The sequence below is a fragment of the Gloeophyllum trabeum genome, assembly GCF_000344685.1.
Source record: "Gloeophyllum trabeum ATCC 11539 unplaced genomic scaffold GLOTRscaffold_00012, whole genome shotgun sequence".
NCBI lineage: Eukaryota > Fungi > Basidiomycota > Agaricomycetes > Gloeophyllales > Gloeophyllaceae > Gloeophyllum > Gloeophyllum trabeum.
In genome coordinates this window covers 1,026,546-1,049,276 of record NW_006920421.1, presented here as the reverse complement: position 1 = coordinate 1,049,276, position 22,731 = coordinate 1,026,546, and the positions used below count along the sequence as shown (strand labels likewise).

At 53.5% G+C, this 22,731-nt stretch overlaps 7 protein-coding genes across 7 annotated transcripts; 4 read left to right on the top strand and 3 right to left on the bottom strand.

Moving 5' to 3' along the window:
• Positions 1-1,084: 1,084 nt before the first annotated feature.
• Positions 1,085-2,549, top strand: GLOTRDRAFT_140350 (uncharacterized protein; the record flags this gene model as incomplete). The annotated part of the gene is made up of 4 exons (XM_007870783.1): positions 1,085-1,330; positions 1,383-1,417; positions 1,472-1,560; positions 1,636-2,549. 4 exons carry the CDS (start codon positions 1,085-1,087, stop codon positions 2,547-2,549), a joined length of 1,284 nt encoding a protein of 427 aa, XP_007868974.1.
• Positions 2,550-6,539: 3,990 nt separating this feature from the next.
• GLOTRDRAFT_101052 (C5-sterol desaturase) lies at positions 6,540-7,842 on the top strand. Its single transcript, XM_007870782.1, has 3 exons — positions 6,540-7,120; positions 7,178-7,424; positions 7,486-7,842. Exons 1-3 carry the CDS (start codon positions 6,612-6,614, stop codon positions 7,693-7,695), a joined length of 966 nt encoding a protein of 321 aa, XP_007868973.1. The 5' UTR covers positions 6,540-6,611; the 3' UTR covers positions 7,696-7,842.
• A 102-nt stretch (positions 7,843-7,944) lies between these two features.
• Positions 7,945-12,934, bottom strand: GLOTRDRAFT_46629 (uncharacterized protein; the record flags this gene model as incomplete). Its single annotated transcript, XM_007870498.1, has 10 exons — positions 7,945-8,330; positions 8,392-8,504; positions 8,557-8,664; positions 11,685-11,859; positions 11,927-12,069; positions 12,175-12,287; positions 12,348-12,386; positions 12,445-12,547; positions 12,604-12,771; positions 12,828-12,934. 10 exons carry the CDS (start codon positions 12,932-12,934, stop codon positions 7,945-7,947), a joined length of 1,455 nt encoding a protein of 484 aa, XP_007868689.1.
• A 904-nt stretch (positions 12,935-13,838) lies between these two features.
• On the top strand, positions 13,839-14,487 carry GLOTRDRAFT_46430 (uncharacterized protein; the record flags this gene model as incomplete). The annotated part of the gene is made up of 2 exons (XM_007870482.1): positions 13,839-14,230; positions 14,283-14,487. The coding sequence occupies 2 exons, from the start codon at positions 13,839-13,841 to the stop codon at positions 14,485-14,487; spliced, it is 597 nt and encodes a 198-aa protein (XP_007868673.1).
• A 706-nt stretch (positions 14,488-15,193) lies between these two features.
• Positions 15,194-16,606, bottom strand: GLOTRDRAFT_131940 (uncharacterized protein; the record flags this gene model as incomplete). The annotated part of the gene is made up of 13 exons (XM_007870781.1): positions 15,194-15,283; positions 15,343-15,381; positions 15,432-15,476; positions 15,532-15,619; positions 15,678-15,702; positions 15,756-15,895; positions 15,949-16,008; positions 16,068-16,165; positions 16,219-16,267; positions 16,329-16,344; positions 16,406-16,417; positions 16,478-16,502; positions 16,562-16,606. The coding sequence occupies 13 exons, from the start codon at positions 16,604-16,606 to the stop codon at positions 15,194-15,196; spliced, it is 732 nt and encodes a 243-aa protein (XP_007868972.1).
• Positions 16,607-18,484: 1,878 nt separating this feature from the next.
• On the bottom strand, positions 18,485-20,610 carry GLOTRDRAFT_140346 (uncharacterized protein). Its single transcript, XM_007870780.1, has one exon. The coding sequence runs from the start codon at positions 20,576-20,578 to the stop codon at positions 18,752-18,754; it is 1,827 nt and encodes a 608-aa protein (XP_007868971.1). The 5' UTR covers positions 20,579-20,610; the 3' UTR covers positions 18,485-18,751.
• Positions 20,611-21,188: 578 nt separating this feature from the next.
• Positions 21,189-22,517, top strand: GLOTRDRAFT_46347 (uncharacterized protein; the record flags this gene model as incomplete). Its single annotated transcript, XM_007870473.1, has 2 exons — positions 21,189-21,680; positions 21,735-22,517. 2 exons carry the CDS (start codon positions 21,189-21,191, stop codon positions 22,515-22,517), a joined length of 1,275 nt encoding a protein of 424 aa, XP_007868664.1.
• Positions 22,518-22,731: the final 214 nt, after the last annotated feature.

The following is a 22,731-nucleotide window of genomic DNA, read 5'->3' as shown; positions in this document are numbered from 1 at the left end:
CTTCCCTGTGGCGCCATGATTACCATATGTAGTAAACGAATCGGTCGAACGTCACAAGGCCTGACGAATTGGTCGAAATAGCAAAACATATTGTACGCATACTCACAGACAAGCTACACACTTGCGAGATCATGCCTGGATGCCTCGAGTAGCAATAAATGACGTTCTTGAATCAAGGCATGAAGTGCCAAGTCCGCCGAGAGTCGTGGAGGCAAATGACGCAAGTGTGCTTCCCGAGTCCGCACGTATGCTACGCTAGGGACTCTTTACGCGGTCCGCCATCTGAGCGATTGTCCAGCATAGTGCCCGGAGGACCAGCATCTGTCCGGCTTGCACTCCCGGCAGCCACACACGTCAAAATTTGCAAAAGCTTAAAACCTGCTGCCGCCGTTTGCTGCTTTGATCTCTAGAACATGACAGCGGCCTATCGCAACAGAATTACATACGCGGAATTTACTGCTGGCACTGTGAGTGAATGACTAGCCTGGGTAGGGACAGAGTGAGTGGATCGCGCTCCTAGTCTTAAAGCGGACGCCGAGCGGTCGCGTCGCCGCATCGCTCCGGGAACACGTTGCGCTACCTCAGATGACAGATCTGTTTCAACCTGCCCGGTTGCTGATAAATCGCACTGCAGCAGTCAATTTCCACCTGATTCAAAGGGGTTTACATAGTGTGGACGCAAGCCTTCAGCACAGTCCGATAGTGAGTGCTTTCTCGCAGAACACGGAAGCAAATTCAGGGTACGCGATCGGCTTGGATCGTATGCAAACTGCGTTTTGGGTTGTTAGCGTCGTTGGAGCACCTTGCAATCACTCTGATCAAGATTTGACTTCGTATACCAGACCGCTGGCTTAGCAAATGCCCGATATAGGCCGTGGCAAGATATAGTCAAATGAAATGAATACAGGGTCCCTTTTCTTAGTTATCTCTGCCTTCTCGCTGGAAGCTGCTTTCGCTATTTCTGTATTACGTCCGAGACCCCAACCCACTTCGGCTTCTCCTCAGCGTTCCTAGTTATAAGGCCCAACTCGCGCTTTTGTTCGGACTATAAATATACCCGTGGTCCGCACCTTGCGCCACATCCATGCAGCAGCCAACTCTCAGAAATACTCGCGTTCGCTCGGTCGACGATGTCCACAAGATATGTTATGCCGCGTTCCTGGGTAAGCTCCCCCTAATCACTCGCCGGCTCGACAACGATGAGAGAGCCAAGCTGGGAGCCGGTGACGTCTATGTCTGGGAAGAACGCAATCCGCTCACAGATGTGTCCGGGTTGGGCATCGTACGCTGGACTGAAGGAAAGAAGTGGACCCCCTCAAGGGTCGTAGGGGTGAGTGCATATGGTAGCTCCGAGTGTATCTCATATCTAAAGGATTGCTCAGGATTTCTTATATTACTACGAGAAAGTGCCGGACAGGTGAGTCTAATCGCTCTGTCCGCTGGCCTGTTCGCATCCTTACCTGGTACTCAGCGTACCTCCCGGCGATGTTTTGGCCAGACAGACGTACTCTACGACCATTCATGCACCTGAGCCGAGGGGCCCATTCAAAATCTGTCTATGTACGTGCGAATCGTTCGTTCTCCCCGTCTGCAAGCGCTGATATGTTATCGGCTTTCTGCTCTTTCATTGCCCAGGTACATATCATTCTAAGAATACATTAGACCAGCTGAAGACGATCGATGAAATCCCGGAACTGCGGGACCTAGTGGTCCCAGAAGGTACTTTCGTCCGACAACGGAAGAGCAGTCGCAAAGCGGGAGAGGTTTCATTTGACGCCCCCGATGGCGCCTCTCCTACTTTGCGCAAGAAACCTTCTGAAAGCAAGCGGAGGCATAGCGTCTCTCATACGTACGCACCGTACCCCGCACGAAGCTCGCCATATCACTTTTACGCCTTGGAGCGCACCGACGACGCAGCTCCTATAGCCTCGACTTCTAGCGCCCTCCACATCAGTGGCGCTAGTACGTCGTACCAAGCTCACGGGCCAATCGCGGTCGCCACAAATGTGGCTGGTCCCTTCACCACTGCCCTCGCTCCTGTCACCGCAGATCCCGACAATTCTCCTTCGAGCGGGCATTACGCTGCCGCAGGGTCCATGGCGTCTTCATTGCCCGTGTTCGGCAGACCTGTCTTCCACCATCACGAGAACGCTTTTCCTTCGCCCGGACCCTATACCGCCCAATCAAACTATGTGCCCACTGCAGGATCGGCGTATGCGTCACAGGCTATGTCAGGCTTGTTCCCCACATCGCCGACTTCCCATCCTCGTCGCGCCTGTTCACTCCCCTTCGACCACAAGCCGCGTTCCATCTGGCCCGTGATGTCGCCCGAGAGCTCGCCCGTCTTGTGGACAGCACCTCGCCAAGATCACCCCAGTCGCAGTCATTCATCGAACGAGTCCCGGTCGAGTTCGCGCATGTCCGGTCAGTCTGAGCATGGTCTCTCACTCGCACCGCTGTCGGCGTTGAGGGAGTCGGCGGCGTATCGTCGCGACCCGGCTGACGACCACCTCCTCCGTCTGATCAGCAGCGAGACCGGCGGCGTGTAGACCCCGAAGCTGACTGGGAGTGGATACCCTCGTGCGATAACGGCCGGCAACCTCTACCGACACCATCAGGCTACCGAGACCCAGACGGGCGGGCGACGCCCTCGACTCGTACAAACCATGCTCAGATGTGCGTCGATACGTATTACGTATCTTCGCACTATCCCAACGATACCCACCATGCAACATGTTAACGACGATGCTTTACCCATGCGGATGACTATGAAGACACACTCTTTACGGATAAGCGGCTGTATATACCTTCTAATGATGTTGTCTGGAGGACAATATTAATATTTCAGTTTGAATGCTCTAACGAATTTATGCGCTTCGACATGATGCCACTGGTCTGGACGGACGTGTATTGGGTTTACTTGTATCTAGGGGCCCTCTCCTGCGATACTGGTGTAGACGCAAATACCATTTCTAGCACATATCAGCCTATGGCACCTCACCCTAGTTGATGAAAGACTCAAAGTCGACCCGACTATCGCTGCAGAACATATGCCCAGTGATGTGAAGCAGCGAAGCGCTCGGGAGAGTCCGAGGTTCAGATCTCAGAGCGCACCGCTAACGTCGGAATGATCACCCTACATTTCAAGGATGCGCCCTTGCTAAATGCTACTTGGCTTACGTGGATCATCCACTCAGTAAGGATACTCTTTCGAGTGGCAAACGAAAGACATATGCAATGTTATTTCTTGCCATTCGCCTTCTGCCTTTGCCGTATAAGAATCGCTTACTCGACTGTACCGGCGACGCAAGGAATCTAACACGTGTATACGGTCGTGTCGGACCACTCGGGACCGAAGCAAAGGTCTTTACGGATGACTGGAGCGCCATCAAGCGCCACCCACCGAGTACTACAAGTGCGAGATCCTGCCCGATCGTCCCTCTGACGTCAGTTCCTGTGGCAACAACGATCACGGTCCTCCGTTTAGACCTCCGTGCTTATGTTATACTCGCTGATCGTCTACCCTAACCTAAACGACAGCGAGAACGTGGACACCGTAGGTATCCCAACATGGCATATGTTTAGATTCAGAATATGTCGTATGTCGTGTAGCAGCAATTCGGAATACCGAACATAGCGTGTACCCCATTCAGTACAACCACACCAGGCTGCGACGCATGACAGCGCCCAGCAGGAGTGGGGCACGGCTATAGATTTGATGTACCAGACCGCGAAACAACTCCTGCCACAATTGGTGTCGCGCCCTGTCAGTCGGGGGGTCCCCAAACTCTGGAGAAAGCGCCCTCCTCGAGGCCGACTCCAACAGCACCGACCCTACCCCAGGGCGGCGGCGTCACGCACCCTCAAACACAAAGAAACTGGTGTCGTCGCCGACATACTGAACGCTCGGGAATCTCCACGGGGTGGCGGCGGCTCAAGAGTGAACAACGACCGGTCAAGCCCGCATGCCGCGGTCGGAGCGACGCTAAGGACGTACTGAACGTCGGCTGGGGGCTTCTTTGTCGGCGAAGCAGGGCAGCGCGGAACGAGCCGGCCATATGGAGACAAGTTGGTCCGAGGGAAGACGCTGCACGATTGAGGGTGAGTAATGACTAAGACTCGCAAAACATAGGTGGTCAGAGTTCAGACTCATCCTGTGATCTCGACATGGCGGAGATAGCGACATACACAACGTCGGGACGACAAAGGTAAATTTGGTCACAGTCGTCATAGTGCGCACCGTACGGGATATCTTGACTACTTCAGTAAAAAAGGAGGAAATGGCAGGGGACTTCAGAGTGTGCGAACATCGCAATGGCTGCGTGCGACATGACGGTTGAATCAACGTCAGACCTGGAACTGGACGGGAAAAAATAATGTAGTGGCTGAACACTTTACGAAACGAATTTTGCTACCTTCAAGGTATCCATGCAATTGCAAGGCCGGCACTGGCATCGGCAAGGGATTCTGCCGCAGGTCTGGTCCGAGAGCACCTCGGCAGATGCTGCGAGCATGAAGACAGCCACGCCATATTCGAGTGCGTACTTGGAAGACCGAGGAGAGGCGTACATGAACTGCCGCATCAAAGTCCGGCTCGGACATTCAGCAAGCATGCCACGCCTCCATCCTATAGGAAGAGTAGAAATGGATACGAAAACATTCCATCGTCGAATCCGCAAAACATTAGGCGAAGGTTTGGGCGCACGACCTTTGATGAGCATCAGAGACCAGTCAGCAGGATGTCGGGTCGGCCCAGTCGCACACTCGCGACAGTCCATCGATAGAGAAATGTCCAATGGCCACGAGACGAAATGCATGTAAGCATTTCACCGGAATTGGAATAACACCGCCGGTGAACAGTCTGCGAGCCTCGGACGATAGAACCAAGATGTCCAGTATTCTGGAGCGGAAGTAACACCCGCAGCTAAACAATCGGCGGTACGCGTTCTGAAAGATGGCGAGCTTAGAAGGAGAAACAGCAGTTCTTCGGGAGTTTGCTTACAAGAAGGTTCGCTAACCAGGTTAGCAGCTCTCGCAGTGCAAGCCCGCTTACTAACCAATGTATGATTTCAAATATTCAGCATATCTAACCGAGTCGAAGGTTCGGATTCACCGGTCTGCGGATTCCGGGTAGACTCCGGCGAGGACTTGAAGAGGGATTGGCTGCACGTCCGAATGAAGTAACTGCAGAAACAAAAGCACGGCTTCTTCGGGAACTTGGCACGGCGCATGGGTGAGATAGGAACAAGCGGTCCTCGCAAAGCAAGGCACCTAATTGTCAGATTCGATTACGCTCGCCCACCACTCACCCCAGAATGCCAGGCAGCAAGGATCAGACGGGACCAGAATTCGCGATTTTCAAAGTGTCAGAATAAACTCTGCTAATGGGAAAGACGTTACCGGACATTCAATTATCGCCAAGCCCTCGGGAGGCGTCCGACGAAGACAGATTGCCGGGAACGCACAGGAGAGTGGACGCGAACGTGAACTTGGCGAATACAAGCCTCCCTCCGCCGACGCCTCCCATTCCCGGTTTACGACACGGGCTGCCTGCAGCGCTGACATCGGCGAGCCGGGCAGCGTCGACCCGCCGAGCTTTCTCCGTAGACAGTGGGGGGCACAACGTTTCGGGGCGAGTGGACTTACGCACCTCAGGATGTCTCGGTGACGTACTGATGGCAGCGTGCACCGCCACATACTGTGTAAATTGAAAGGGGTATAGCGTTCCACGATAACGAGGAACGACGTCGAAGTGGCGCCCTTTAAGTAGATCGTCTTTGATGGAACGCAGAACGATACCACGACGCCAGGCTAACCTGGGCAAGGTTTCTGTACGGAGTCCCGATGTCGGTGCCCGCGTGGAACAGAGGAGAGGGCGGCGCTGATTCAGACTTTACGCAGAGCCATCAGTGGAGCTGTGGGATGGTTTGACCATCGTATGTCCTCGGATCCGCGCTGTATCTCCTGATTCTTAAGAAAAGCACAGATAAGCACTAGAAGAGTGGATCTGGAGAGGCCTAGTTGTCGTATACGGCGCCCGTTCTTGTCATGCTGCGGGTAAGGAGCAATAATCGTACCATATCGACAGAGCTAGCCATCACTTTCGTATTGATGGTATTCAGAACGCACTCGCTCTCTTCGACTTGGACCGGTCCAGAGTAAAAACAGTCCAGATCCAAAATAACCCGTGGAAGCGTCTGGCGTCACTCGGGAAAATCGCCACCGACCTTGGGAAAGCAGCAGTAAACACCGGAAGCAACAGCAGCGTCAAGGTTAACCAACGTCTAGACAACGAGCGAGGCTGTTTCAAAGAGGCAGGGGTTTTGTTTAGGAAAGGATCGGCGAGTGTAGGCGGCAGTGTTAGAGGAATAGAGTCGCCCGGAGCATGAGTGTATTGGCTGGCTAAGGGGCTGTTTGAGGCGAGTGAAGTGATTTGTAAGCAGAGTCTACACCGTGCCGACAGCGAAAAAAAGTGGCGTGACTTTGCTTTGCGACACACCAATAAAAGCTTTCAATATGCCGTCGACTCTCTTCAGCTCCGTCGTCAGCGCCGCTGGTCAGGCCGTATACCTTTCTTCGATACCTACAAAATCTACGGCTGAACGACCGCGATGGATTTTGTCTTACGCCTCGCCGACGACTATGTGCTCGACAAGGTCTGGGCAGCCGTCTTGCCCAGCTCTACTTTCTCTGCAGACTCGCAGGCGGTCGTGAACGCGACGAGCTACCTGCCAGTCGCCGGATCATCCTCATCGTGGTCGCATATGGTCTCTTTCATTCCCCAGTCGTTAGCCATTTCACAAACGGAATCGGCCTGGCCACGAGATTACATTCCTCGGCAGCTCATTTCCCTGCTTGTAATAACCCTGATCGGCATCCACCTGCTCTATTTTATCATCGCGGGCTTGTCGTATCAGTTCATATTCAACCATGAAATGATGAAGCACCCGCGCTTCCTGAAGAACCAGGTCCGCCAGGAGATCATGTCCAGCCTGCGTGCCTTCCCCGGTATGACGCTTCTCACGATACCCTGGTTCCAAGCGGAGGTCATGGGCTATTCCTTGCTGTATGATGACGTGAGAGACTATGGGTGGACGTATTTCTTTGCCTCGATCGCGCTGTACGTCTCCATTTCTGTACTCCGCCACGATATGCCCTAATCTACGATGCTCGTTAGGTTCCTCCTCTTCACGGACTACGGCATCTACTGGGTGCACCGTCTCCTGCACCACCCCCTCGTCTACAAGCACGTCCACAAGCCGCACCACAAGTGGATTATCCCTACCCCATTCGCCTCGCACGCCTTCCACTTCCTCGACGGGTACCTCCAATCTGTCCCGTACCACCTCTTCATCTTCATCTTCCCTCTCCACCGCCTCCTCTATCTTGGACTCTTCGTCGTCGTCAATATCTGGAGTATTCTTGTGAGCACTTTCCCTGCATATCAGGTATCTTCCAAATTTTGACCTGGACGTATTCGCTCAGATTCATGACTCGGACATGATCACTGGCCACCCGCTGGAGACGATCATCAACGGACCCGCACATCATACGCTGCACCATCTATACTTTACAGTTAACTATGGCCAGTACTTCACATGGGCCGATCGCTGGGGAGGCTCGTACCGGCAACCCGAGTCAAGCCTTGACCCGCTGCTAGAGATCAAGGAGCATCACGAGAAGAAGGCAGAATAGACGGTTCATCTGGGGATCGGAAGGGGTGCTGATGCTGAAATTTATGATATAGAGGATTAATGATTTATCGGGATGAATACTGATGTGTATAGCTAACTGTTATTTGCTATCGAACGTAATGGATGCTGTGTGCAGTATTTGCTCTTGTGGATGCTGAGTGCTCGTCTTCATCGTCCTGTCATGTGCGCACGCACTCTAACGCGCCGACCGCATACTGCATATTGCGTTGGTACAGTGCGTTGCAGTTTATCAAAAGAATATGGTATAGATACTCATGGCAGGCGCCTGAATAACCAAGCTCCCGTTGGCCGCAAGACTGAGCGCTATCGGGACATAGTCGCCGCCCGCATCCGTCATGAACGCCCTACTGGGTTGGGCCAGCCTCCCGCCCTCCAAGCTGAGCGTCAGCGTCGAGGGGCTCTGCTGCGCGTTCATCGCCACAACGGAGGACAGCCGGCTCGTCCCCGGCGCGGTGAAGGCCAGCACGCGCCAGTTGGTCTCGACGGTGGTGACGTTGAGCAGGGTGGCGCCGACGGGCACGGCGCTCGTGAAGTGCTTGAGCACGGGGAAGCGCTTCGGGAGGGAGAAGGTGTAGTAGTGGGTGGTGTTGTAGTTGGGGTCGTAGTAGATTATGCCTGTCCGGGAGGAAGGTGGTTAGGAGATAGCTAATACAGGAAGGGACGCGACAGGGCGTACCGTCGTCCCAGCCGTCGTAATTCCGCTCGTTGACGCAGCTTGCGTTGGTCGACGGCGTGCATGACCCGTACTCGCTGCTCAGGGCGGTCCAGAAATCCCAGTGGGCGTCCTCTCTACATACTTTGTAAATGTACCGCACACGTTCGACTACGATCAACCACTTACGCCTGCGTAAAGCTTTGCCAGATGAGGTTGCCCATGCGAAGGGCAGAGACCATGGTGGGATCATAGCTCGCGCCGTACGTCAACGTAGCGAGGGGATTGTTGGCTTGACTCGAGCTCGCCTCGACCCAGCCTATGCGAGCCGCGATCATGTTAGGAACTAAGCGAGCACAAGCGTTCGTCCGGCTGCAACTTACAGCAGATCTCAGTGAACCAGGAGTACACGCCGCCGCTCAGGTTCCTAGCTTCAGCACCGAGCTGAGCCATCGTGGCGTCGTTTGCGAAGCCGTACTGATGGTGTGCGACTCCCGCGAGCGCGCCTGGAGTCACGTCCGGAAGCCACACAGGAGCCTCGGGTATGAAGTTACCTATTTTATTGGTTGTGGCTTCAGTGATTTTCAACGGCGGTCATTTATAGAGAGAACACACCGGTACTGGAGCTTTCATCTGCAATGACTTTGGTGGAGAGACTCGCATTCGCCAGGGCAGCGGCGAGGGTGTTGACCACTTCGGCGCGTTGTTCCGGGGTGACTTGCATGCCCTCTTGGCCACAAGTGCCAAAGGTGTCGTCCCTCCCATTCCCTTAATACTCATTTATGCCCAGTCTTTCGAATTGCGACTTACGGCTCGCTACATATATGTGGTCAGCGAGGGAATTGCCACGGGCAAATCGACGAGACTTACTTCATAGCGGAGACATGCGTGATGGTAACACCTTGGCTAGACCAGTACTTAATCACGTCTGTGATGTATTGAGCGTAGGCCGGGATTCTGTCGGTGATGAGGTTCTATTTTCATTGGAGAAACACGGGCCGTCACAAGCGCATCATTAGGAGATCCGTCTTTTCAACAACAAATGGAAACGCACTCCACCACAGGTTTGACCGTTAGTGGTCATGGTCACCGGCTGTAGCATTAGTACCCGGATGAGATATCTCGACGAATGCTAGAAGGGAACGAAACTGACGGCGCTATTCACGAACAAGGTGATCAAGGGCACTTTATATTCCGCTGCGGCACGCAAGAAGTATGTTCCCTGCGGATCAGCAGAGAAGTTGTATACGCCATCACTGGCGAGCCAATGGATTAGCATCTCAACGTTTCATGCGCCTCTGATCCAGGACAGACCTAATGTATGGCGTCTCTGGAGCCCTGGCAAAGGTCGTTACGCCGACACCAACGCCGCCGAGGTTGTACCTATAGTCTGTGATCCCAAGCCCACTGACGGGGTCGAACAGAAGTCGAGCAATCTCTTGTCGAGACGACTCTGGGAAGAAGTACAAATCGTTCGGCCACCTGAGTGCGAGACGAGTCAGAGCTGTGTGAACAAAGCTCGGTTATGATCCTGATACTCACCAAGCGCCGGAAGCACCGATGCCATGCAGGGTCTGCCTGGTAGTGTTAGTGATGACGGCCGACAAAGTCGGCCCCAGCACAGAGAGGACGACTGCTAACAGAAGCATCTACGCTATCCAAGTGCTCCGTCGTAGAATCGAGCTGTTGCCAGGCTCTTATAGGTGTTGCGAAAACGCTCTCCCACCTCGAAGCAAGGTCACTGGCTCTATTCATGACCCAACTTGAATAACAGGAACAAATATCAGTTGGGTCCACATGGATGCGTATTCTTGAGAAGTAGTTGATATGGTGCATTTGAGTTGAATGCTCTGATTGCCAGCGCCACGACTTCGAGATTTTCCGAGGAAAACGTCGAAAGGACAGGACATTATGAGATAGTACTAGTAAGACCGAAGCTACCGGGCCTGCCCGATCCGCTCGCTCCGGGCCGTCCGGGGGCCCGACGTACTACTACTGGGGCGGCAACAGAAGTTGAAACCTGGTGCGACGAAGGTTCGAGTCTTTCGCAAGCCCATGGGCATCCTCAGTATTTCCTGAATCTTGACAGTGAACCATATAGCGTCCGGCCAGATTTAATGAGTCAACCGGAGTACGAGTGCTTTGAACGATAGGCCATCATATATCGACAACTTTAAATGCGCTTGAACATGCGAACTGCATATATACTGTCAGATTTTCTTTACGGGGCCCGGGCTTTCTTATATGCGCTGAGCCTGGATGCCAGTCATTGACCTTTTTTCCTGAGACCGAACATCATTTCTTCCCCGCGTCCTCCGCGGCGCCCCGGCCGGTGGGTAGCGGTGTCACTTTGCGGCAGTCGGCATCACCCATAATACATCGTTTGTGAAGTCCAATACACGGGCAGCGAACATAAAAAAACATAATGAATGGAAAAAAGACACTGACGGGCATCGAGATACGCTGGCTGATATCCCTGGAACGCAACCGTCGAAACTGGGCTTGGTCGATTCAGAAGAATAACGTATAGATGCTCATAGAAGGCGCCTTGATAACCAAGGTCCCATTGGCTGCTGAACTCAGCTGCACTTGGGCATAGTCGTTATCCGCATTCGTCACCACCGCCCTGCTGGGCTGTGTAAACTTCCCACTGTCCAAGCTGAGTGTCAGTGTTGAGGGGCTCTGCTGCGCGTTCATTGCGACGACTGAGAAGAGCTGATTCGTATCCGGAGAGGTGAAGGCGAGCACGCGCCAGTTCGTCTCGACGGCGGTTACGTTAAGGGTGGTGGCACCGACAGGCACGGCGCTGGTGAAGTGCTTGAGCACGGGGAAGCGCTTTGGGAGGGAGAAGTTGTAGTACTGGGTGCTGACATAATTGGGGTCGTAATAGATTATACCTGTGTTGAGGGGGACGGTCAGGAACAGGCATCACAGTCAGGTCGTTAGCGAGCGTACCATCGTCAAAGCCCTCGTAATTCCTCTCATTAACGCAGCTGGCGTTGGTCGACGGCATGCATGAACCGTACTGGCTGCTTAGGGCCGTCCAAAAGTCCCAGTGAGCATCCTCTCTGCTCCAACTTCTCAATGACGACGTCGTACATGCTCATAGATGACAAAGCACATACGCCTGCGTGAAGCTTTGCCAGATGAGGTTGCCCATCCGGAGAGCCGAGACCATAGTCGGGTCGTAGCTCTCTCCGTACACCAGGAGGGCAAGAGGATCACTGGCCTGAATGGACAACGCCTCGACCCAGCCTAAGGTTGCCCAGTGAGTGACGTCAGCGGATTAGAAGGGCTGCGGCCCTCTGCCTGCTCACTTACAGCAGATCTCAGTGAACCAGGAGTCGACACCGCCACTCAGGGACCTAGCTTCAGAACCCAATAGAGCTATAGAAGCGTCGCCCGCGAAGGTGTACTGATGATGCGCGACTCCAGCGAGCGCGCCTGGGGTCACGCCCGGTAGCCAAAGAGGGGCTTCTGGAATGAAATTCCCTATTTATTCGCGGCATCCAATCAGCGGCCGTTGCAAAGGCAGTCAGATGGAAGGAAACGTAAGTACAGGTGGTGGAACTCTCGTCCCCGATGACTCTGGTGGAGAGACCTTCGTTGGCGAGGGCAGCCGCGAGGGTGTTGATTACTTGTGCCCGTTGTCCCACCGCGACCTGCATACCCTCTTGGCCACAACTCCCGAAGTTATTGTCTCTGAGATTCTCTCAGTATGGGAACATTCCTCGCCTATCGCAACTGTCACTTACGGTTCACTGTAATACTGCATCAGCGAACCGGAATGAAACTCATGGGATAGACAAGGCCCACTTCATAGGGGAGACATGAGTGATATTGACTCCTTGAGTGGACCAGTACTTGATCACGTCCGTCAAATATTGAACGTAGGCCGGGATCCTGTCCGTGATGAGGTTCTGAGGAACAGCAGATGGGCCATTAAGTGATCCATCCTGCTACGGGGAAATATGACATACGCCTCCACAATTTTGACTATTACTGGTCATGCTCACGGGCTGCAGCAGTAACAGCGAGATAAGCAAGCTCAACATTTTATGGCACCATTGAACTGACCGCACTGTTGACAAACAAGGTGATCAAGGGTATTTTGTACTGTGCTGCGGCTCGCAGGAAGTATGTCCCTTGGGGATCAGCAGAGAAGTTGTATACACCATCACTAGGAAGTCAGTTCAGCTTCAGCGACATCTCCCCATACGTCGAAACAGCGCTAACCTGATATACGGAGTCTCCGGCGCCCTAGCAAAGGTGGTCACTCCGACGCCCCCGCCGCCGAGATTGTACCTAGAGTCTGTTAACCCGAGACCAATGTCGGGGTCGAACAGCAGTCGAGCGATTTCTTGCCGAGATGACTCCGGGAAGAAATAGAGATCGTTCGGCCACCTGCGAGCAGTGGAAAGCTGAAAGATACCGCGGGGTAAACCGGGGAAGGTACGCACCACGCGCCGGAGGCGCCTATGCCCTGTATCGTTTGTCCAGTTGTGTTGGTGATGACAGCCGACGATACCGCCCCCAGCACAGAGAGGACTACCGCTGCGACAAGCATGTCTGTGCACTATGCAGATGTCGACAGCCCGACCGCTCTTATAGGGCACCCCGATCACGTTCTACGTCTTCCCTGTCTCTCTTTCATCTCGAAATCATCTCTGAAAATATACATCACTTGACGACGAGAAGATACAAAGCCCACATGTATCGGTGTTCTAGAGAAGCACGATGACTGTTGATACGAGTGATTTACTTAATTTTAGGTCCGGGTGAATTGTCTGTTAGACTACAGCTTTGTGTCTTTCCAGGGTGATCGTCCTGGTGAAAGAAATAGTACAGGAGGTTATGTCCACACCGACCCTCGCGGGACACCCAATGGACTCGAGTCCAATGGATGGCCCGCAAGAGTTGCGGGATCAATGATCCTGCGCAGTCTGTGCGTGAATAGGTTCTGTTTTCCCGTATACCATCTATGATCAGACACGTCGGAATCTGCGGACGGCCACCAGGTAAGAATGGGCAGATCCGAATGTTGAGTCCCTTCAGTTGTTGACGCAGGTAGAATTAGTACATGTGCCGGCGGCTTGCTTCGTGGTAATGAGACTGAGGTAAGTACTAGTAGAAAATCGAGGACTTGACACACAACCAGCACACAACTGGCGGCCGATCATATGTGTAACTTGACCATCTTACTCGTCTTGCAACACGTGTCGGAACCCTGGAGGAGGATCGAAGCGTATGGACCAAGCATCTTCGAGTCCCCTACGGGATATCTATACGAAAAGTGTGCCAGGAACAGCGTCCAGGCAGCATAATACTTGATGAAAAAGAAACTCCATAGAATGACTTCACAGACTTCATATGAGAGAGTCGCGATACGTTGTCCACATCTCTGGAGTCGATGTCTCTTCAACAGAATTGCTTTGTCATCAGCGCCACCTGCCAGTCTGACCTCGACCATCATGTCTACCACTGTCCTTGTGTCGACTTTCCCTCCTTTCCCTACTCTTTCGCTCTCTGTACCCTCGGATACACCATTTCAAGGTCTCTATGATCTTATTCATGCTCGCTATCCGACCCTGCCGCTGTCGGACGACTTATTCCTCTCGCCTCATCACGGCGTGGTGCCATCGTCCGTGACGCCCGTGTCCCAGCTCGCAGGGGAAGAGGAATCTGGGGTTGCGGATGGGCTCGTCAGTCTCAGACTGTCTGCGAGGCTAAGAGGAGGGAAGGGTGGTTTCGGGAGCCAGCTGAGGGCTGCTGGTGGTCGTATGAGTAGTCAGAAGACGAGTAACAATGACTCGTGCAGAGACCTGAGCGGACGCAGGCTCAGCACCATCAAGGAGGCGCAGAAGTGAGCTTATTGTCGTATCGCACCTATTTGATATAATCCTAACGTCTGGCAGACTTGCGTCCTACCTCGAGTCAGAGCCGGAACGCAAGAAAGCTCAGAAGGAAGCGGAGAAGCAGAAGCTCGCAGCCCTGGAGAAGAAGCTGCAGATGGCCGACCCTGCAGTTGGAAGTAAGCGACCCTTGGTGGACTCTGATTATCTCGAGCAGCGTCGAGAGATAGTGGATAACGTGAAGAGCGCTGTATCTGCAGGTACGTAATATTGGAAGAACTTGCTTGCCCTGTCACGCCCCTGACTTCATCGCTATTGTAGGTCTGCTCAAGAAGAAGAAGAAGGCGAAGCTTTCTCATAGTCCCGAAGGCTCCTCCGCCCCTAGCACAACTACGTCTGCTGCTGAACCGTCCGTAGCGTCTGCAGCCGCGGTCGTCGCAGACATCGTTGATAAGGTCACTGAGGCTTCCGCATTGGCCGCTGGAGCCGTCACGAGCGCGACAGAGAAGGCTGTAGATTCAGCGACGACGTTTGCAAGTGCCACCGTGGGCGTCGCTAGCGGATGATTGCCTCCCTTCGTTCTAGCTCGGTGTATGTCTTCTGGTCTCCGGGTACCTGTATATATGATACTGCCATGTAATCACAGAGCACACGCTTATCTGTCCCTCGCGCCGTGAATATTCTAGTAAGTGAACGTGGGTCTTCTGGAGCAACACTCTGTAATTGTTTTCTGGAACGACGGACGCGCATGTGCTAGCGTTCCAGAATGAGCGGACACTGTAACAACGCATGGACGCCATCTTCATTGTATGAGAGGAATTCTCTGATACACACTGGTCTCGGCGATACAGAATGAATGAATGACTGGATAGGAGGAAAAAGGGACGATCCCCTCAAAGCAATACAGGACTTGCCCGGGAACTGGCACAGCATTATCGCTCTCAGCATATAAACTACGTATATACGCTAGACAGTCATATCTGGGAGCTCAAGGACACCTTGAACTGTGGCCTCTTCTCATTACCCTCGAGGGTGTTGTCTTCTGTGGCACTGGACGTAAACGACTAGAGAGTTCATCAGACCGATATTCGATAAGGACTTATCGCGGACGGCTCAGACGTACCAAAGATTCGCGTACCACCCGTCCAGGGTCTCCCAATGGCTGAGGATGATTTATGAGTACCGGGAGGGCGTAATGGTATTCCCTCTTACCTCGTCAACGGTTTTGATCGTTTCTTTCACTACTCGGATACGGGCCTGGGTGGTACATTGGGATCACCCGCCGCGAAGGGGAACTAATGTATACACTCACAGTAGGAGACCCTGACCCGACACCGAAGTCATAGGTGGAAAACTGAACGCTGACCCCTTGATTCCGTAGGGCTTTGCGAGCATTCAGGCTACGGAGGCCCAAATGTCGTGAGCAATGCAGGAATCGAGCGCGGACTTGATACTAACCTTGCTAGGAATGAATTCGCATAGACTTATCCGATGCGGATCAATAGACGGGGGAGAAAACATAGAGAACTTGCGTACGTCTGCTCTGAATCTCCACGAATGCGAGGAAGACAAGATTAGACTTCAGCGCAACGAACTGTAGAGGAGGATAGTATATTGTGAAATCGAATACGAAGGGAACGGGTAATACCGTAACGAGTATGAGAAGTGAGAAGACACTGCGCAAGATTTCGATCAGTCAGGCAGATAACCGTTTTCCGTGAACGCTTACCTGGTAATAAGTCCAGTGTTGAGTATGTACACTGTGAGGTAGTTGATACGGCTGTCCTCCCTGGAACGTGGCGACCATTCCAGACAGTAGCTCGATAACCGGGAATCTCACAGACGTACAGTTTCGAGGTTGGACGTTTCTGCAGGTACCAAATAAGAGATACTGCAGACAAGACGTCGACGCCAGTCGCACTACCGAGCGCTAAGCTGACCATGACCTATAGGTAATCCATCTCTGACGTCCCAATGAAAGTGAGAAAGTGAATCTCACGTCTGCATACTCATGCGCCCTGAAAGTACTCCAGTGGGGAATGTAGTAGCTGTCAGAGACAAATTCAATGTCAACTTCGACGTCGCTACGACCGTGAAATCGCTACATACCAAAGAGCGGCGACGGCTATGGTGAAGCATATTAAGGACTAGTCTCGCCAGGCCCGGAGCGAAACGACTGTACGCACCCGTTCCAAAGCCTGTATAAAAATTCTCGTCAGGTCTCAAGCATCGTCCATGGAGGAAACTTGGAGGCCTACAGAATCTCATGGTAGCGAGCAGTGCCTGCGAGGGTGAGGCAAATGAGAGATAGCCCATGCACGTCTCACAGGTCCGTGACTCACGACTCCGGCGGTCAGAGGCTTGTTCTGGCCGCCCACTAAAGCCATGTCAGTACACGCGAGGCACGACTAATACGCAAACCCACTGTACCAGACACGGCGCACATAGTAGCTTGAACCAAGGCATTAGCGACTTTACAGCAAGTCTGCACGAAACACACCAATGGACGATGACACAAACAAATATCTGAAGCGCTGGATAAGCTAGTTCACCACGGGCGTGCCATGGATACTCACCCCGATGACTATAGTAGTCTAGCATATAGTACATCAAAACACGAACCTGACATCCAGAACGTTCCGCTCACTGATATGGTCCTACATTTAAAAGATGTTGTGAGTCTACCAGAACCTAGCGACAAGGAAGAGAGACTAGCCAGTAGATGTGATCAAAGTTATCGAAATCACCGAAGTGTTTAATGAGGTAAACGTAAGCCCAGGTAACACAGAAGACTGTGTGCAACGATTCCAGCGCACTGGATGATGTTTCATAAAAATCTGCCGGATGCATTAGAGCTTGAGCGCTTACGAGATCGCAGCAACCTGCGTTCGATGGATGTGCATCATGTCACTACACAAAATGTACGATGTTGCCAGCATACCACCAGTTTCAATGACCTGCGGTCATCTGAATAGCTTCGATAATAGTAAAACGACTGGGTCAAAGTGACGCCGGTAAGACTGGCGGCGTTAACAGTTGAAGATACTCGGAATAGCCATGCATCTCACCAAGCGGCGATGAACATGCATATCAAAACATTTCCCCCTGAGTTGGCGGCGACGGCCTCCTTGTGTGCAACGGAAGACATCCTACGCGAGTCTACGAATGGACTTGGGAAGGGGGAGGCAAAGCGACTCCAAGCAGTACTGTTTTGTAGGGCGGCAATAGTCGATGACAGATGGGCCGGCTACAGTTGTTGTACCCATCAGCATCACTCCTACCGGAAGGCGAGCTTGAACCTCATGCAGTCCGCAGCTTCGACGGTCCAAAGCAGCTGTCCTAAATATACCTACTTACATATGAGTTACAGGACGATGGAAGGATGTTGGCACTCACCTCCTGAAAGCCCCGGGGCTGCGTATGTACACAGCACAGCAGCAGCAATCATGCAGCTACGGGTCACCGTAAGGCCCGAGGATGCAATATAGCTTCCTACTTTGTCACCTATGTCCCCGGGTAGCAATTGGAATTCCTTCGGTGACATTCAGTAGAATACGCGTACGCTATTCTAAGACCCCCGTCCTTACGGCACTAGAGTTGTATGCCGGTCTCATGGTCGTCCATGTTGCCGTAGCCCACTTGATGCTTTCCCTAGCGCATCTCACTTACCACAATACGACAACCAGATCATCGCAAGTGAGGGATTGTTGTACATGACAGAGGCGGCGACTAAAATACCGCTGAGAGCATCTCAATCCGGGTGTGGTACGGGAGCAGAGATTCCACTTCCCGACTTCTGACAACAGTACAGTATATCGCGGCCGAACCGAATCGGATGCAAGGTGGCTTTAAGGCGTTGTGGAAGGCGTGCTCACCATTTAGAGGAGTATGTACCGAGCTTACAAAGTTACCAGATGGCTAGGATCATAGATTCTCTGCGACAAGATATATGATTGGTATTTGCTGGATACAATCTGCACATGAGTGAAGGATGACAGTGGATGAAGCGATGACTTACGCAGAGTTACAAAATCAGAGGTCGCCATGCGCTAGGGTTAGGGCTATCCGCCCGCCCGGCTCAAAACGAACGAGGTCTGATAGAATGAGTGGCACGCTGGATACCATACGAAGGTGCTGAACGGCGTCCAGACGGAGGGAGACTCGGCCCTCCTAGACTTCATATTTCCGGTCAACTGATACTCGAAAATGAACGCATACTGGCTACCTGATGTGACCACAGCAGATGGCCGTTATTGCGCCACGTACTACCACTAGCCGAGCTCTGCTGTGCGTCAGGAGTGAGACTTCCTACAGCGTTCACCATCATCTCACCACGCGCCCCAGGAATATGGTTGCATACAGCTCCCACATCTTGGAGGGCAGAGTGTTCCCTCCATCCGAGGGGTCAGGAGGCCTGGAGTGTTTCGAAGAAGCGACCCGTAGTACTGAAGGGATGCAGGGCCATAACTGCGTACTTGATTGGTTGGCGAAATATCAAGGATAAACGGTTAATATATGCCGTTCTATCCATTCTACGCCTGCTCTCCCCCAGCCTCGTCCTCGCTATCGGCCTCCCCGTCCTCGTCTTCTTCTTCCATAGCTGCCTCGGCTTCGGCTTGTGCTTGTGCAGCAGTGGCAGCATTCGCGATGGCTTGCTCCAACAGCCTCGTCTGCTCTTCGGACAGGCCATACATGGCTAAAGACGAGGGCTGCTGGATGTCCGTCTGAGGGGATGGCCCACTGAAGTCCGCAGCATGGGCTTGTGGGGCGGCATCCGGATATGTAGCATATGCAGACTGAGACAGATGCACGTTCGCGCTACCCACTTCTCCCAAGCCTGGAATATTGTTCTGCTGCTGTACCCTGGCGATAACGCTCGCTAGTGTCGTCTGGCCTTGACCGGCACCCAGATCGGTAGAAGCAGGTGGCGGCGGCAACTGGCCCGGCTGCGTGCCTAGCGCCTTCGTAACATACTCCTGCAGAAGCGGGTGCAGCCTGGTGACCACCAGCTGTAGCTCGCCCACCAGGTCACCTCCAATCTGCCCTTCCTCGAAGACACCGCTAAGGTCCGGGCCCTGCTGCGCGCTTGGGTACGCGTACATTCGCACCTTACGCGCGTCCTCCTCCTCTTCGAGATCCACGTCGACGACCTCCGCGTCGACGCATTCCTCGCCCTTGCCTACTCCCTTTCCCCGCGCGGCATTCTTGTGGCGCTTGAGGGCGTCCCGGCGCGAAAAGGTCTTATTGCAGCCCAAGCACTTATAAGCCTTGCTTTCATGCAGTTTCATGTGTCGTTTTAGATCATGGTTGCGGGCGAAGGTGGCGGGACAGATATTGCATTGGTACGGTCGGTCGCCTTGGGCCGTGAGCTGGCTGTGGAGGCGCTGATGTGCGCGAAGGGAGTAGAGGCGGATGAAAGTTTTGTTGCAGGATGGGAGGAGGCATCGGTACACTGCCGTACCAATGTCAGAGGACGCTTCGACGCCCGGGTGTTGTCCGATCTGGATGCCGCTCAGAACTCCGAGAACTTGTATGAGCCCGCCGATTTCCTGTAGCAAATGTGCCCCTTGACCATGTGTTCCAGAGGAGGAAGTGACTGCAAAGAGGAAGATTTGGTGAAGTGGAACTTGTACGGAAGCTATGAGGGATGCGTCCACAGGGCGGGGACTCGTAGGCATGCTCCTGCTCAGGGCATCCGTGATAATGAGCACTGCGTTCTGTACCTGAGTACTCAGAGATTCGTAGTCTGGAGTATAGAAGGGCCTTTTCTGTGACGGGTACGCGCTCTCGGCTTCAGCTTCACGTTTCCTCTTGTTTTTGCCCTTCTCCAATTCGATGACAGAAGCGTCAGAATTCTTTATAGATGAGAAGAGAGTGTCAGAACGAGCCAGTGTAACCATAAGCTGCGCGAGAGGCTTTGAAAGACCTTTGGCTACCACGCCATCAGCGGCGCACCGAGTTAGAATACTGAAGACATCGCCCTTGTCCGGAATACTCGAATTGGACAGTGTAGAACGAAACAACGCATCTTTTTCAGCATACTGGATGACAGCCTTGATCGTCAAAATCGCGGCATACTGTTTGCGCGAGTAAGGAGACTCAGAAGGCAGTGAAATGGCAGGCGCAGGTGGTTCGACAGCGGGTGTCGCGGGAACCTGAGCCGCTGCAGACGCAGAGGCAGCGGCATCGGCTTGCGCTTTGGCTATGTCCGCCCAGAGCTGCTCATTCAACCGACGCGCGATGGCCTCTGCCTCTGCTTCAGCATCCAACCCATCGTCGGAGTAATCCTCGTCTTCGTCCCAGTCCTCATTTTCGGCAGCCTCTTCTTGAGTCTTGGGATTGTCGGCAATATTTTCCATTACATCTATGGATTTGACCCGCGCCGCGCCCTGTTCAGAACAGATGCTGAAGTGGAAGTCGCAGAGTGCAAGATGCAGGTGCCCGTGACCTCGGTCACACGCAAGTAGAAGAGCCTGCAGGAGTCCGAAGGGCGTCCGAGGTTGACCCGCTCGAACGACCTCCGGTACCGCGTTATGCCAGGGTCATACCCATTCAACACCCTTCAGAACAGCTCCAAAATGTTCTTGCCCCGAATTGCATATGGCCGCACACCACGGTTTCCGCCCTGCCAGTCTCCGATATCCTACCGTGGCTGGTCCGATGCTGGGAAGAAACTCTTGCAATAGGCCGGCTTCAGAATGTCGGGAGGAGGAACGCAGAACTGTATCATGAAGAAGCCTTGCTCTCGGGGGACAGCTGACTAGGCCCTCGACATCTTTCCCAGCCGGAGCCGTATGGAAGGTTGACTCCATGATATTCCACGACTGGTACCTGATGGAAGGGCAATCTAGCCAGCATAAGCTACCTAGAAGCTCGTATTCTCGGACTTCTTGAGAGGTTTATAAAGAAGCCACGTGGAACGGCCGAATGCTGTACTGCGACGCGAACGTTGCAGTGTCACTCCCTGCGATGGTCTTCCTTCAGTCCACAGTTCTTGGCTTGGTCATTGCGGCCACGGCCTTTGCGCTGCCGTCCAAAGGTAGGGGTACAGTTGGACAGAGAACTACTTCACCGAGCTCATTGCGCCTTTCAGTATTGCCCAGACAAGCCGGCTGTGACACCCCTTCTTACATCCCCTTCAACGAGACGCAGCTCCCGAACCCCTTCGTCCTCAACAATGGTGCCCCTGTCACTACTCTCACGGAATGGGCTTGTCGTCGTTCTCAAATATCGAGCTTGATTCAAGGCTACGAAGCCGGCTATTTGCCTCCTAGGCCCCCGATTGTCACCGCTCAGTTTGCCAGATCTGGGACCAATGCGAACTTAACCATCACTACTGGCGCTCTCGGGAAGACGGTTTCATTCACCCCTACCATCGTCTATCCTACTACAGCCGCCCCGGCTGGTGGATATCCTGTGGTTATTGCCTACGACTTCCTGACTATCCCTGTCCCTGACGGGGTAAGATGTCTAGCTCCTATACGGTACTAAGTTGAAAAGCTCACGAATCCATAGATTGCCATCATGACCTACGGCAATAGCGAAATGGCTGAGCAGAATGACCTGAGTAGCCGGGGCCAGGGTATCTTCTACGATCTCTACGGCTCGAATGCCACTGCTAGCGCCATGATCGCGTGGGCTTGGGGGGTCAGCCGCATCATCGACGCGCTCGAGATTACCCCATCCGCAAACATCAACCCCGCCAAGGTAGCCGTGACGGGCTGCTCACGGGACGGCAAAGGCGCCATGATGGCAGGCGCTTTCGAGCCTCGCGTCGCGCTCACCATCCCACAGGAGTCGGGCTCCGGCGGAGACACCTGCTGGCGTCTGTCCAAATACGAACAGGACATGGGTGATGTCGTGCAGCAGGCGACAGAGATTGTCACAGAGGATCCCTGGTTCTCCGCCAACTTCGACAACTGGGTATACAACATCAGCCAGCTCCCGTACGATCACCACTCGCTCGCGGGCATGATTGCGCCGCGCCCGATGATCTCGTACGAGAACACGGCGTTCGAGTGGCTGAGCCCGCTCAGTGCGTACGGGTGTATGACCGCAGCGCACACGATCTGGGAGGCCATGGGCGTGCCGGAGAACCATGGGTTCGTCCAAGTCGGGGACCATCCCCACTGCGAGTTCCCGACGTATTTGAATGAGTCTCTGTTTGCGTTCTTCGACAAGTTCTTGTTGGACGAGCCGAACGTGAACACGTCGTATTTCTCGACCAACGGCCAGTTCAACGGGACTGCGTGGGTGCCGCAGGATTGGATCAACTGGGAGACTCCCACTTTGACTTAATTTATGTGGTACTTGGGTTCGCGTATCTTTAGTATAGCACACGCTCAAGTAGGTTGTCACGTACCTGGTTCTCCAAATTATTATACGTGTATTATTGGCCGCGAAATCAGCGCGTAAGCCTGCAATTTGTACCCAATTGCGACCTCCGCCTGCTCCCTGCAAGTCTAGAGAGGAGTCAGGAGACGCGACTGTGAGTCTGTGACGGATCGTGGCT